This window comes from Cryptomeria japonica, chromosome 3, assembly GCF_030272615.1.
Source record: "Cryptomeria japonica chromosome 3, Sugi_1.0, whole genome shotgun sequence".
NCBI classification, from domain to species: Eukaryota; Viridiplantae; Streptophyta; class Pinopsida; order Cupressales; family Cupressaceae; genus Cryptomeria; species Cryptomeria japonica.
In genome coordinates, this window is record NC_081407.1 from 19,624,854 (window position 1) to 19,639,213 (window position 14,360).

At 36.2% G+C, this 14,360-nt stretch overlaps 1 protein-coding gene across 5 annotated transcripts; it reads right to left on the reverse strand.

The window, feature by feature from the left end:
* Nucleotides 1-305: 305 nt before the first annotated feature.
* On the reverse strand, nucleotides 306-10,125 carry LOC131068619 (uncharacterized). 5 transcript variants are annotated; one of them, XM_058003852.2, is made up of 2 exons: nucleotides 9,918-10,072; nucleotides 306-3,317 (listed from the first exon to the last, which is right to left on the reverse strand). In XM_058003852.2, exon 2 carries the CDS (start codon nucleotides 3,283-3,285, stop codon nucleotides 529-531), a length of 2,757 nt encoding a protein of 918 aa, XP_057859835.2. In that variant the 5' UTR covers nucleotides 3,286-3,317; nucleotides 9,918-10,072; the 3' UTR covers nucleotides 306-528. The 5 variants fall into 5 exon arrangements, 4 of the variants coding, with proteins under 4 accessions (XP_057859835.2, XP_057859834.2, XP_057859836.2 ...); XM_058003851.2 differs by having other exon boundaries at nucleotides 9,811-10,072; XM_058003853.2 differs by lacking the exon at nucleotides 9,918-10,072 and adding an exon at nucleotides 9,630-9,648.
* Between the last annotated feature and the right edge of the window lie 4,235 nt (nucleotides 10,126-14,360).

Below are 14,360 nucleotides of genomic sequence, written 5' to 3' on the forward strand. Positions count from 1 at the left end.
AAATTGTTTTTAGTGTTTTCTTTTTTAATTTCAAGTTGATTTTCTGATTTTTTCATATTCAGCCAAGTCTGCAAGCTGAGGCTGCAGACTCACCAAGCCAGACTCAGACTCAGACTCGCAAGTTGTTGCCAAGTCTCAACACTATCTTCAATATTCAGAATAGTGGCTTCCTCCTGTCATACCTGAAAATCTCCTCAAAAATCAAATCTGTGGGAAAATTTTGAGCAAGTTCAGCTATTGCTGCCTTCAACCAGCTTGCATTAATAAACAAAACAATCGAGCGGGACCTCAAGAAAACCTTTAACTAAGAAATAAATATATTCAAAGTTTCTTTACTATCCCAAGTCAAGGCATACATATTATGATATCTTCGTCATTAAGCTACCACCAAAAACATGAAAATTTGACTCAATTAAGCATCAATATCATTCTCCATTGGAAAGAGCAGACTTACATTTTGCCATTTCCACATAACTACAATTTGCATGATTTCCATATGCCTAGAGCAACCCTATCACTAGCACCATTTCAAGGATTTCCAGGGGAAGCTTTCAGCTTGGCTTGACGAATTCGATCCTCGACCTCCAGTTGCTCAATCTTATACAGCTCCTGCATGAGTTGTAGTTTCCTGGATTTCCATTCAAGACGCTTTACAATCTCTGTATAACCATTTCCATGACAAGATACATCTTCAAGGACTTTGTTCCCATTTAAACTGCAGCCAGTAACCAATTGCTCTCTGTTTGATTGCTTATTCTTGCCTTCTGACATGAAAGTCATGTTCTGTGGATCCTGCATACATTCTTCAACAATTTCATTTAGCATGGTGTGAGCTCCATCATCTAGCATTTTGCATCCACCTCCAATATTTTCAGTCTCCTTTAGCACATCAAGATTTTTCACGCCATGCTTAAGTGGATCTGAGAATGTTGCTTTTGTTTTACCACAATGCAAGGGATCTCTAAAAGAAGCTAAAGGCAAGGGAAGATCAAATGCATTCAAGACATTGAGATGAGATTGTTCTTCCTTTTGATGTTGGGTTTCCACACCTGTAGATCCATCAGAAGACAGTGGCACTTGACAAGGCAGCTCCTTATGAGTTTGATTGTCTTGATTAATAGCATTCCTGCATTCAAGACGTATTTCAGCTTGTTCATTTGGTCTTCTAAATTTATCTTTAACGCTTCTTGTGTCCATCATCGCATCAGGGTTTTCCACACCATGTTTAACTGAAGCTAAAAATGTTGCTTCTCTCGTACCATTTTGACATAAGACATCTCCAGGAGATATCATAGGCAGAGGGTTGGCTGTTTTCAAAAAATTAGGACTAGATCCTTCTTCCTTCTCTGCAGACACCAACAAGTGACTTGACAGATCCTTAAAAGTCTGGTTGTCTTGATTAACATCATTCCTATGTTCAGGACTCTGTTCAGTGGAAGCTCCATTTTGTCTATAGAGCTTTTCAACTTGATTCCCTGAAGGCGGTGCCCAAGATAGTTTGCTATTTGCATCAAAAAGCTGAGTTCCCGAGAGACCTATTCCATGTTTCTTGTCCTTGCTGAATACTTCTTCTAGTATACTGAAGAGCTCCTCATCATGCTGGCTCAATTCATGGATGAGGCTCCGCTTACTATTCAAGTATTTGTATTTTGAGCTCCTAAATGCTTGAAATAGCTCATACGCTGATGTACATTTTCCTGTCTCCTCATTAAACTTTCTGTTCATTTCAATCCAAAATCCTTCATGTGTTCTGAAAGACATTGCATCTCTTGCAGATTTCAGACCACCTATGCCACAATTCATACCATCTCGTACAGCATTAGCAATAGAAATTTCATCTTTTGGCTCCAATCCTTCCTTAACACCTCGTTTTATTCTCTTATTACAAGAGAAGGCAGGTAAAGAATCTGCTTTGTAGTTTGCTTTGTAGTTTTCTTCTTTATCACAACTAAGGTCTGAATTCTGTTTCTTTGGTTGCTTGGCATGTTTTGCCAGGGGCTTTACAGCTGAAAATCTTGCTCTCAATTGCATTCCACCTTCATTTCCACCACTTCGTAAGCAAATCCTATTAGATCCTTGCCTTGGAGATTTTTCAAAAGAACTTTTTGTATTTGGCTTTAACATAACCTTCATTGTTTTATTTCGATCTCTCAGCTCATAACCACAAAAAAGGTCAGGATCATGAGGCATGCATGTGGATTGCAATGATTTCTTTTCTGTAGACATTTTATGGTCAATGGACACTTCTTTTGCATCTGAAATAGGAGATTCATAAATGCCCATTTTTGGTACCCCATTGTAGCTGTACACTTGCTCAAGTAAGCCCAAGACATGCTCATCATGCTGACTTAAAGTTTTATTTTGCTTTTTGGTCATTAACTTTGCCCTTAAGTTTCTAAACTTTTGTAAAACCTGAAATGGTGATGCAGACTTCCCTGTCTTCTCTCGCAATGTCTTTGTTACTTCGTCCCAAAACTCTCTGTGTGTCTTAAAACATGTTACATTCTTTCCAGAGTTCATATCATTTAAGCCATGACTTAACCCATCTCGTACAACAGAAGCAAAAAGAATTTCATCTATACCACTCCACTTTGCTCTCTTAACACATAACCCCTCATTTTCATTTGCTGAGGACTTTTTGGCAGTTCTGCAAATTTCAGATCTCCGTTTCTTCCCATTCCCAAACAACTCCTTGAGTATACCAAAAAGCTCAACCTCATATGGATTTAATTGTTTCCTGTTAATGCGTCTATGATAGTAATAGTACCTTATCCTCAAAGCATTGAATGTGCGATTAACACACTCTGAGCAAATACAATTTCCAGTCTCAGCATTAAATTTCTTTTGCACCTCAGTCCAAAATCTTGTGTATTTACTAAAAGTTAATGCACTTGTTGCAGATTTCACACCATCGAAGTGACAATTAACACAATCTCGTACAGCAGAAACAATAGCAATTTCCTCTCTCCATCCCCAGTTTTCTCTTTGCTTTATGCAGTGATAAGAATTTTTCCGTTTTGCCTTCGATTTAAAAGAGATATCATGGCTACAATTACCAATTTCAGGTTCATTCTGCAGGAAAATTTTAGATTCATTCCCCATTCTAACTTTAGGTTCATTGTTCACCATAACATCAGTATCATTCATCATTTGCTTGTTAATCTCGTACTGATACTCTGCTCCATTTTCAGGCTGTTTATCAAGCTCAGTCTCACTATCAGAACTCAAGCTCATCTTTAAAATGAAAGATCCATGATCAACTCCATTTTTCTGTTCCAGCTCCATACACAACACCTGGGCCTAGGTGAACACATTTCCTGCGAGGCAAGACCCACAAGAAATCAAAGCTAATAAAACACCCAGTAATTACTATAAACAAGTATCCACTATCTATTTTCTTAGAAAAAAAAAATCTCATTTAAATCTACATGATTCATCATATCAAACGGGCCCTAAAACACAAAAAAGCATCATGAACATGTGAAATGGAACAAGGACAAAATCCTAGAGGAAAATAAATGAATTTCAACGTTTACTGATACAATTCCCAGACAAAAGTATGGAAATAAGTTGCAAGATCTTTCATAAACCAAACTCAAGGAAAGACAAAATTATTAACTAAGTTACCGGTTCGGGTTCGGGTTCGAAGAACCCGGTACGCCGGTACGGCAAAATTTTGAAAAGGGGTTTGGCTTCGTTAGTACAAAAACATGTAAATTTTATATAAATATATATATTAAAGCCTATAAGCATGAATTAAAATTTGCATGTCACACAGCATCATATAAACAACAAAACAAACATAAGCTTGTAATCAGAGCATCATGATGATACCATAATAACATCATATACATCAAGTTTAATATCAAAATGACAAAATATTCAAGTATCATTGTTTCAACTTTCAACAATATAAAGTTTAATCCTTTCTTCAACCTGCTCTCAATATAAAGTTTAATCCTTGCTCTCAACCTGCTCTCATAACACTTTCAACAAAATGATACCAAATTTTGTTCACCCTTTTTTCAACCTGCTCTCACAAAACTTTTGTTTGCAACACAAATGAGGTGAAATGAGTGAATATAATGTTTTAGAAATCACTTTTAGGGTATAAGTTTCACTTTTTAGCAGGCAGAATTCAAAAAAAAATTAAATTTTGCATATAATTTGCTTTTTTGGGCCACCCAGCCACCCGGGTTCGAACTGGGTTCGACCAGGGACGAACCAGCTCTGGGTTTTTCGAACCCTGGTCTAACCCAGTCCGAACCGAACCCGAACCAGGAACCCGTTCGAACCAGGACCGGTACCAGGGGGGTCCAAGGGCAACCCTGGTAACTTAGACAAAATACATAGAAAACTTGAATCTTCAAACAGTAATCAGAAATAAATAGCACAATAAGAAAAAACGCTCTACCAAGCTTCTTTAGCATATGAAGTCAGTTCAAGCTAAAGCATCATGAGCAGCAAAAATAGAACCAGTGCACAACATTAATAAAATAGATGCACTTGAATGCTTACTAAATAATGAGGTTCATACAGAATCATGGAAAAAAGATGCAAGATCCTTCAAGAACCAAACTGAAAGAAAAACAAAGTACCTACTGACAGAATTCGGTATATTCAGCAGTAACCAATAAGAGAAGATGAAGATAGATGTAGATTCCTTGAAGAACACTGAAGCAAAAACAATGCACATCATAACAAAACATGGTCTCTTCAACGATAATCAGAAAGAATTAGCACATTAAAAATATTGCTCTTAGCGGATCCTGTTTAGATTACGTAGTCTCTATAAGCTCTCTACATTCACCACCAACCACCTTTGATCGTTGGCAAATTGAATTCCCAAATAAATGAAATAAAAGTAACCAGGAAGAAATAGAAAATGAATAATCATGTTCAGCAATCCACAGCCTCAGGAGTTGAGACATTGCATTCTCAAGAACCCTTGGCAGGAACCCCATACCCAGACATGAGCTACTAAAATCAAAAAAATTGTTGCCTTATTCCCAAAAGAATAGAAATCTCACCAAAACTTACCAATTAAAGGAAAAAATCTCTGAGACTCAGAGAACCTATACAACCATTTGTAGGCAATTACCTACATGCCTCTCTCTCCATATAGAAAACCTCTCGTATGGTTCCCTGTTTATCCTATGTGCTCGCTATAAACTCTCTAAATTCAACAATCCAAAAGCCTCAACCATTGGGAAACTGAATTTCAAGTGAACCCAGGTCAAAACTCCATATTATAAAACCTCAGCTACCAAAGGCAAGGAATTTGTTCACAAAAATACTGGTATCAAAAGAAATAGTTTACTTCGAAAATATAACATCAAGCAACAATCCACCTAAAAAAAAGCCTGAAACCATTAGAACCTGTGAAATGTTTCCTGGACATTATCTAATCACTCAAATTAAGTATTTGGCATTTCTATTTATTTATTTAATTATTTGTTTATGTCGGAATGTCTATATTTATAAACCTATATACATATAAAAAATACATATATACATGGTAGCGTTCCACTTATCCAACATTGACACAGCAAACTGAAAGTGTAAATGAAATTCAATTACTTGGGTATAAAACCAGAAAACCCAAGAAAATTGAAAATTGTTGAAATATTCCCAAAAATACAGAAGAGAAGAAACAATTATTATTGTTAATTAATGCAAAATATGGTTCATAGAAACGTTAACAAACATAAAGCATAAATATTTAATGTTGCCAATTACTTACAAATTCTTAGGAGGACAAACTAAAAAACACAACTTATGAGGCTCTTAGACTACAGAATGTAAAGTAGATACCCTTGCATCATGGTTCTCATCCCTTCAACTACAGTCTTGATCACCAAATGCCTCACTCAAGATGGCCAAATCCTCATCGTCAAATGATGGCTCTTCATTGGCGATTGGGTGGTGATCCATTCTAATTTGGAACCTCTCTTGTTGATATCGATTGGTTGATCATCTTCAAACCTACCTAATATTTGCAAGGTATAAATTGTTGCCTATTAATGTATGTTAGAAATTCAAATTGTTTGAACTTAAAGTTCTTAGAATGTAAAATAGGAAAGTTAGATTAAACTTTATTAAATTTTAGCAATATTTAATAGTTAACTTAGTAACTTCTACGTTTCTAACCTTAAATTTTCTTAATCTGAAGAGAAAGGCTGTGGTGAGTGAATGCCAAATTATTCATCCATTGTTAGCTCAGGTGGTTGTGTTTTTTGGGCATGTTCAAATGCACTCCAAGAATGAAGAGCTGTATGGTTGGCTTAGAATACTTATTACCATCCACTAAAGCAATTTAGTTTCTCTGCCAAAGTAGTCCCATCATTGTTATGAGATTATTAGTTACAAAAGCAAAATTTATTAATAAATTCATCAAGTATTTCATGTTTTCACTAAACAAAATGATAAATGCTGAAACTTGATTGCAAATCATTGGATTAAAATTTAATATCCAGTTTTGATGTCTTCCTTGAGTTTACAACATTAATGTCAAAAAAAACATATGCACCCCTGCAATAGCTGCTTGTCAATCGTTTGCATCAGACAAAAAAATTGTAATTTATTTAAATAGGCTTTGTGTCACCTCTACATCATCTTTGAATGTGTCAATGACAGTATCCAGCAACATGAAAGTAACAATGCATTTGTTGATCCCATCTAACATCAATAATCTCTCAACTACCTATTCTGACCATTATTCATTCTGGACCTTCTTGCCTCATTTTGACCATATAAGGCCTCAAAAAAAATCCCGTGGGGGATTTTTCCCCATCAATCAATCTCAGAAATTCAACCACAAACTCTTAGATCTACACAATTTCATGGGCATCTATCCACAACAAATAAAAACCAAGGAGTACAAAGGTGGTACCATATGTGTGATTGGAAAAGCTAGAGGACTCAACCTGATCCAATGAAACAAACATATGTTTCAGAGTTCATCTTCTGTGCACATAGATTCTTCAGTACAAGAGAGTGCAAATCTAGTCACACCTGGTTGAACAAGCCCTTTTCCCTCGGTAAAGGATCTCATCATTTCACTCACATTAGCGTGAATATATATGAACTTAGTGATAGATCTTTCCCTCTCTATTGCAGATTTAACCTATGGAAGGCTACCAATATCTCGTCGTGAATATATATGAACTTAGTGATAGATCTCTCCCTCTCTATTGCAAATTTAACCTATGGGAGGCTACCAATATCTTGTCAATCAAGACAACATGATGTGCACAATCTCCAAAACAATGTAGAGTATTTCTCCATGAAAGCTACATTATCTATGATAAAATGAACCACACGTTGTAGCCCAACCTCGACCAGAAGCATCTGCACTAATTTAACTCTATCAAATGTATCCACAAATTGGAGGAGGGCGATGCCACTCTTGGAGTCCACAAAGAAGTTGATCAGCGTATCTTATCAAAGCACCCATTTGACATTATAGAACCTACCTTTTCTTGCCCTTATAACTCTTAGCAAGTACATCACTAAAATTTTGCATAGTGTCTTTCAACAAATCAACTCTGGGGCTCTTGTATGATGGCTCTTTGAAGCCACGACCTGCAATAGAAACAGCATCAATCATTGCTTGCCAATAGGGACACCATGCAACATTGAATGCAGTGTTGGAATAATAATAGAAATCAGCTATTACATTTCTAGCTAGTGCATCGACATTCTTCTTCCATCTAGTTCTCTTCATTGGTGGTTGGGCTCCAAGTGTGGTACAAGATGCAAAAAACATTCACATTGCCCCCATCAAGGTTAGGTGGTTTTGTGTGAGATGGTGTAGAAATATCAACATGATTATATGGAAGTTCCTACCCATTCCAAAGGCCCCACTCACTCCAACGTAAGTGTCAATAATCACCCTTGCCTTGTTTACCTTTCTTTCTAGAAATGCACCAAGAAACAATAAGGCTTGTTGGGACACATCAACTAATTCTTCAAACTTTCACATCATTCACTAGCAACTTTGTTGATGTTATGATCCTAACATGATATATTACTAAGTATATATTATATATTCCTATTTCATATTAGGATCATAATAGTTAAATACAACTTGAGATGGCTAAATGCCCTTGTCCCTCCATTCCCACAAAAATAGCATTTTAGCTTTATGTGAATTAAGCATGGATTTTCAATAGGCCCAAGAAAAATATTCCTCTCATGACATTATCAACTTGAATCTTAAATAAATGCATAGGAAACTTCAGTTTTAGAAAGAAAGACTATTAAGTTATTACCCATAAACATAAACTAAAAAATAGTTAGAGTTAGGAAAAAAGTCTAGGTTTATGCAAAATTGGAAGTAAAAATTACAAATTTCTAACCAGCAACTTTAAAACAAAAAAAAAGTTTAGGATTAGAGTTAGAACTAAGGATTGGACGAAAAAAAAAATAACCTAGCCCTACAGTTATAAACAGTTTCTAGGGTTAGTAACTTCAGAAATTTTTAACATCAAACTTTAGATTTTAAAAAAATCCTAGCACTGACCCCAAATTAGTTCAAGATTGTATCTCAGGGTTATTTTAAAAATAGGAGTTCTATGTTTTACAATGAAACATTTGACTTAAAGATTTGAAGTTTAAAAATTTAAACCTTAATGGCTAGGGTTTAACCATATCATTAGAGTTAATTATAAACCCTAACTATTAAGATTTGAACTCAAAATTAAAATTTCAATTTAAAAGCTTTATAGTTTAAACTTTAAAATCTTATCCCTAACCCAACAGAATTAAACAACTTGAACTTGGAAATGAGAAGCCCTTTAGAGTCTTACCTCTTTTAATGTCAGCCTGAAGATCAGACCTAATGTGGAAAACTAAAGTCAGCGATGCCTGAGCTGTGCCCTAATTTGCTATTCACCTGTATTACGAAACAATTTGATTCTGGAATGAAATTTTGAAAAAATGAGGTATAAGTGAAAAATTTAGACTTCATATGCGAAGAGGGTAGGCCTTTTGAAAAACTAGGAGCAAAACCTGTGCCTAATTTTCAAAAATTATTGGGTTTTCCCAAAAGAGTCTAGGATATTGAAAAAAGCAAACGGCCAGATCAAACCAGCAGGACCCCAGCCTCAGGATACGGTTAACCAAGGATTATTCCAGGTTAACACAAATGCATTCATGGATACATACACATTGCATAGCCCCACTGTAACCCGTAGGTCCTTAAAATATCTAACCAGCTACTGTTGGTAACACAAATGCATACATGGATACATACACATTGCATAGCCCCATTGTACAAAAAATTTTAGACATTATCTACTGAACTAAATTAAGTAGTTTATCAGATAATTGGATTGAAAATATATTAAACCGTTTAATTTATCACTTCAAGCACATGTTCCCTTAAAAATATGAAAAAATCAACAAAACTCCCGAAAATGCTTCAAATCCACAGGACCTGTGCATCATGTTATAGAAATTACATCCTCAATCATATTAAGCGTTTAGCTGTTTGAACTTAATATATATTCAAACACCCAATAATTAATTTCACCATGTCAAGGACTCTAACAACAAATAAAATATATGTTCAAAGAAAACACAAGATACTGATTTCTCGAAAAGGGTTTAATCGGTTTACAACATACATTCAAAAACACCCTTTTGGGATAGCATAAATAACGCGTATTCCCAGTCCAAAAGCAATCGAATACTTGGAAACAAAATGCAAACATTTTTTTTTCCAAATTTTTGTTAAAAATAAGAATTCTACAGTCTACAAAAAATAAAAATTCTACAGTCTACAATCCGTGCATTTATGGGTTTTACCAGGAGAAGCTTTGAAGGATTTTTTCAGCGCTAGAACATGCGAATCTTTTGAAAATGCCCAAGTTTGTTTGAATTCAGAGAAGAAAAAGGCACAATGTGTAGCTTACAGTGAGATATTTAAGTGATTTGATCCAACGGTCTAAATATTACCGCAGGGTCGCCCAATGGGACGAAAGTTGGAGGGAAAGGAGCTCTAAGTGTTTTCTTCTTGTTGGGAGGTTTACTAGCCCGTAGGGTTTGTTGGAGAACGGACTAATAGGGTTTTGGGTTTTTCGCTCATCTTGTTTTATCCAAATTGAAATTTAGAACATTAGGGTAGAGTCCAATCTAATTTTGAGGGTCCATGTGAGTGTCACAATGATAATAAAATAGTAAAAACTTGTTTGCCAACTTGAAAATTTTATGGACTCAAAAAACTCCATTTTGCTCATGTGAATGCAATTTGCCACATGCATAACGATGATAGGTCAAATTAGTTGCTTGTTTGGATGGGTGATCGATTGTGGGACCACCCTTAATCATTATGTGGCAAGGGAGTGGTATGTGTTTTCTATGTCATATGGCAAATAGGCAAAGTGCCACCATAAATGTCCACTTCCTCACATTTAATGTGTCATTTCTTTTCCCCCTTCCTAATTACTTGTTTTAGACGGTGACAACTTTCAATGCATTTGAGCATTGAATGTCGTAAAACCTCACTTATTTTGCTCACCACCGTTCCACAAATGAGACGTTTCTTATTGAGAGTGTTCATTTTAATAGACAACAAATCATGTTTGGGTTTGTTTTGTATTTGCAAGCCTTTAGTTGAAGGAATGCTCGCCAAAGGTGGCTTCGTGCTTTTTGCTCCTCTTCGTAGTGATGTTGTTTGCGAATGTAACTTCATTAAATCATGTACTTTATATTTCTATGTTTTTCATTTGGCTACAACATTTGCTTCCTCATTAATAATTTTCCATTGCTTCTCTTCACAGTAATGTTGTTTACTAAGGTGGGTTTTCCATTTGGCTACAACATTTTCTTCCTCGTTTATCATTTTTTGCAAGTTTCACATAATGCAATGGTTGTCACTGTTGCATTGGTAAATGTTGCTCTTTCAAGCCATTGTGGAGCATTTTTTTTACCAAGGTGAGGTTTTTTTTTCCCTCTCTAAGGCAATGAACCATAAGTTGTGTTGGGTCTCAAATCAACAGATTGGATAGGTTCTAAGGAAATGCCAACTCATGTGATCAAACCCTCCAATTTGACTTGGCCAACTTATAGAGTGAACCTATTTGGTTACTAACTCCCTCACTTTAGGCTCTGCAAGACCTAGGCGGGTATACCTATTCACTAGTGGCTTTCAATGACTAATGCTTTTTATAGCAGATTGAGTATCTTGATCTAAATTCTTCCCTACCTCGGAATGGCATAGGTTCCTAGGATAGGTGGCTTTTAGATGAGTTCAAGATTGTTGTTGTGAAAGCTATTTGATCCTTGTACTTGAAATTTATAAGTGTGTACACTATTGCTAATTGGTTTTATGTGCCCTACTCAACTAGTCCTATTGCTTTAATGTAAAGGTAATTAATATGGTAAAGGTTGTGATTTGTGAATGACCAGTGTCTTTCCTATTATTTGGGCTACAGAGTCTTATATTTCCCTAGGACTTAATGTATGATTTGTGAGACAGTTTTTAAACCTACCCCCTTTGGAAATATGTCAGTTACTGTTTCTTATGAGATCTGTTAAATGTTTATATCATAAACTGCCTGAATGAATTTAACCTTAACCTTAAAGGACCATCCAAGGAAGAACTACAAGGAACAATTGCAATTCACAAGTAGATCCTTTTAATCCAAGTTTATAACATAGAAACATAAACTTCACTGTAAGAATACGAATAACCTTATCTACTTTAGATAATATCACAAACAACTGCCTACAGAAAATGAGATGATCCACAACACATATGTAGAGAAAAACGATCGATTCTATTAAAGCTTCAAAATGGTACAATAGTATGCCAGAGGCTATAATATTTGTTTGATATCTTCCTCTAATACCCCTTTTCATTTTACAAAACTTGCTCATATAAATAAGTGAGCAACACCTATTCTGTGAAAAGTTGTGTCCCTTCATCATTAACAACCTGATTACAATTGCTTAACAAAGTGAAAGATAAAGAGATTAAGCATGCCAAGATAATTAATATAACTCTCACTGTTATAACATCTAACAATCGTGCTCTTTCTTTTCATATCTGTTTCCAGTTAAAAGAGTTCAAACACCGCCTGGTTGACATGTGGGGCTATATCTTCATTCTGGGTAAATCTAGCCACGACTTTCTCCTTAATCTATGCAAATTCCTTTTGCCATTTCTCTAATGGAGTCAGTTCACCATCCTTGTAGATAACCGGTATCATTGCAACGTAGTCTTCGTCCAATATTTGGAGATCTTTATTCAATGTGTCTATGTATTTGTCATGCTCCATCGAGTATTGGTCCCCTTGAGCTCTTTCTTTTGCAGCCATGGCCTCATTGTCCTTCAATACATCTTGTAATCTCTCCTTTAATCTCTCATGCTCTTTTAGAGCTTTCACAGTCCCTGTGTATTCTTTCCAATATTGGTTAGCATGTGGCAACATAGCTTTGAACCTATGTTCAATGACATCATTTGCCAACTTCTTCATCTTTTGTTGGGCACTGGTTAACTACTTGGCTAACTTTTCAGCCTTTATCCTCTAGTAGGTAGCATCAGATATAGCATCTAAGACCCTTAGGTCAAGTTGATAACCCATATCTGGTTCATGTTCCCCCATAGTAGGAGTCTTTTGTGACAACTATCCTTGTAGCCTCTGGATTTCTTCAGTAGCCTTCTCATACAAGCCTCTGTAAATGCTATTCTCTTTGACCAAAAACTTTGTTTGTTTCTGATTCAATTTTTCTACATCCACGTTCAACTTGGTTGTGATTCTGGGATCAGTTTTCCCAACCTATTGGATCATCAAGTGGCCAAAAACCTGATCCTATCAACCAGTATGGGTCTCTTTTCCTTCGAATACAATGCCCATATTATGAGATCCTTTTGATCTAGATCATATCCTGAGCCCGTAAAGATCTTGTCTATCTCCTCTGGTATGATCTACTTGTTGGGGTCTTGCTTCTTGAGGAAACCATCAAACAGCAATGCAGACCTCATGTCCCATCTTGAGTAGATTAGCACACCAGCATCCTTGAGTAGTTGCCTTCCTTTCTTAGGTGTCATTTCTTTCCTAGCAAGGTCCACCTCCTCTTGTAACCTTTGGGCTTGTCCCTCCTCTATTTTATCTTTCATAGTAGTCCTAACCTGTATTCCTTTATGTTGGTATAGAAATATATCAAATTCTTTGGAGGAAATGAAATCATCATCAGCAATGAAACCTTCATGTTCAAACATCCTTATATCTCCAACATCTTGGACATTGTACTGTCTCGTCATCATATCCATCTACACACCACCCTCAAATCCAGGAGGATACTCTTCTCTAGGGGAGTCAATTGGAAAACATTAGAAACAGATTGAGGAGACAATTGGGCCAAGGGCTATGTATCCTTGACAGTTTTGATGTGCTTCCCATAGACATAAGCAGGCTCTCCCTCAAGCAACTCTAGCTCATGCTCCATAAGTTTATTTTCTTGATCTAAGGGATCTTTGATGTTTTGAAGCATGTCCTCATTTATTCTCCCTCGGAAGAGCTTCCATTTGTAGGCTTGGAAAACTCGCTCGTACTTAGACCTTTTTTCATTAACTTCTTCCCTTCTTATATTTCTGATGAAATCATCAGATATGAGTGACACGTGCTCTCCAGCCTTGAGTTTCTGGGATGACTTCACTACCCCTATGTATCCTCTGGATCAAAGTTTGGCCTAGGGTCTCCTTCTACCATCTTGCAGTAATCCAATTTATTCTATAGAAAACCATAACTCTTGAACTTTTGACAATAAAGTCTGAAAAGACAAGTAATCCAGGCACGATGGATTGTTTTCCATATCTGTTAAGTGTTGGGCGCTTGCTATTGACAACTGCTTGACAATCTCTAGGCATGCCACTATGTTAGGCACAGTGATAGGCAATACATATGGTTTTCCCTCAAATCCATACACTCTTATCTAAGTGCAATCTGAAAAGCAATAAAAATCTTCCCAGTTGTGCTCAATTGCAGTATCTTTGCCATAATCCTTTGGCCTCAAGAATCTCTGAATTTCGGGAGACAAAGCATGATCACACGGGTATCCCAATAATTTGTGTAATGTCTTAACAAAATATTCCTCGAAGTGCCAGTACTGGTTGTTGTTGTTGTATCTTTGGTCCCATGAAGATATCCATAGTTGCACAGGCTTCCTTATCCCAGCTTTATCATACGCCCTAATGCACAACTTGTCTGGCCATAGCCCTTTGTCTTGCCCAACATACAATAGCATATGCATAAGAATAGAGTAATACTTGAAATGCACATTAATCACATCTCCTTTCAGTTTCTCTAATCCATGATTGATGGCATCAACAAGATAGGTAGAAAAATCAAATA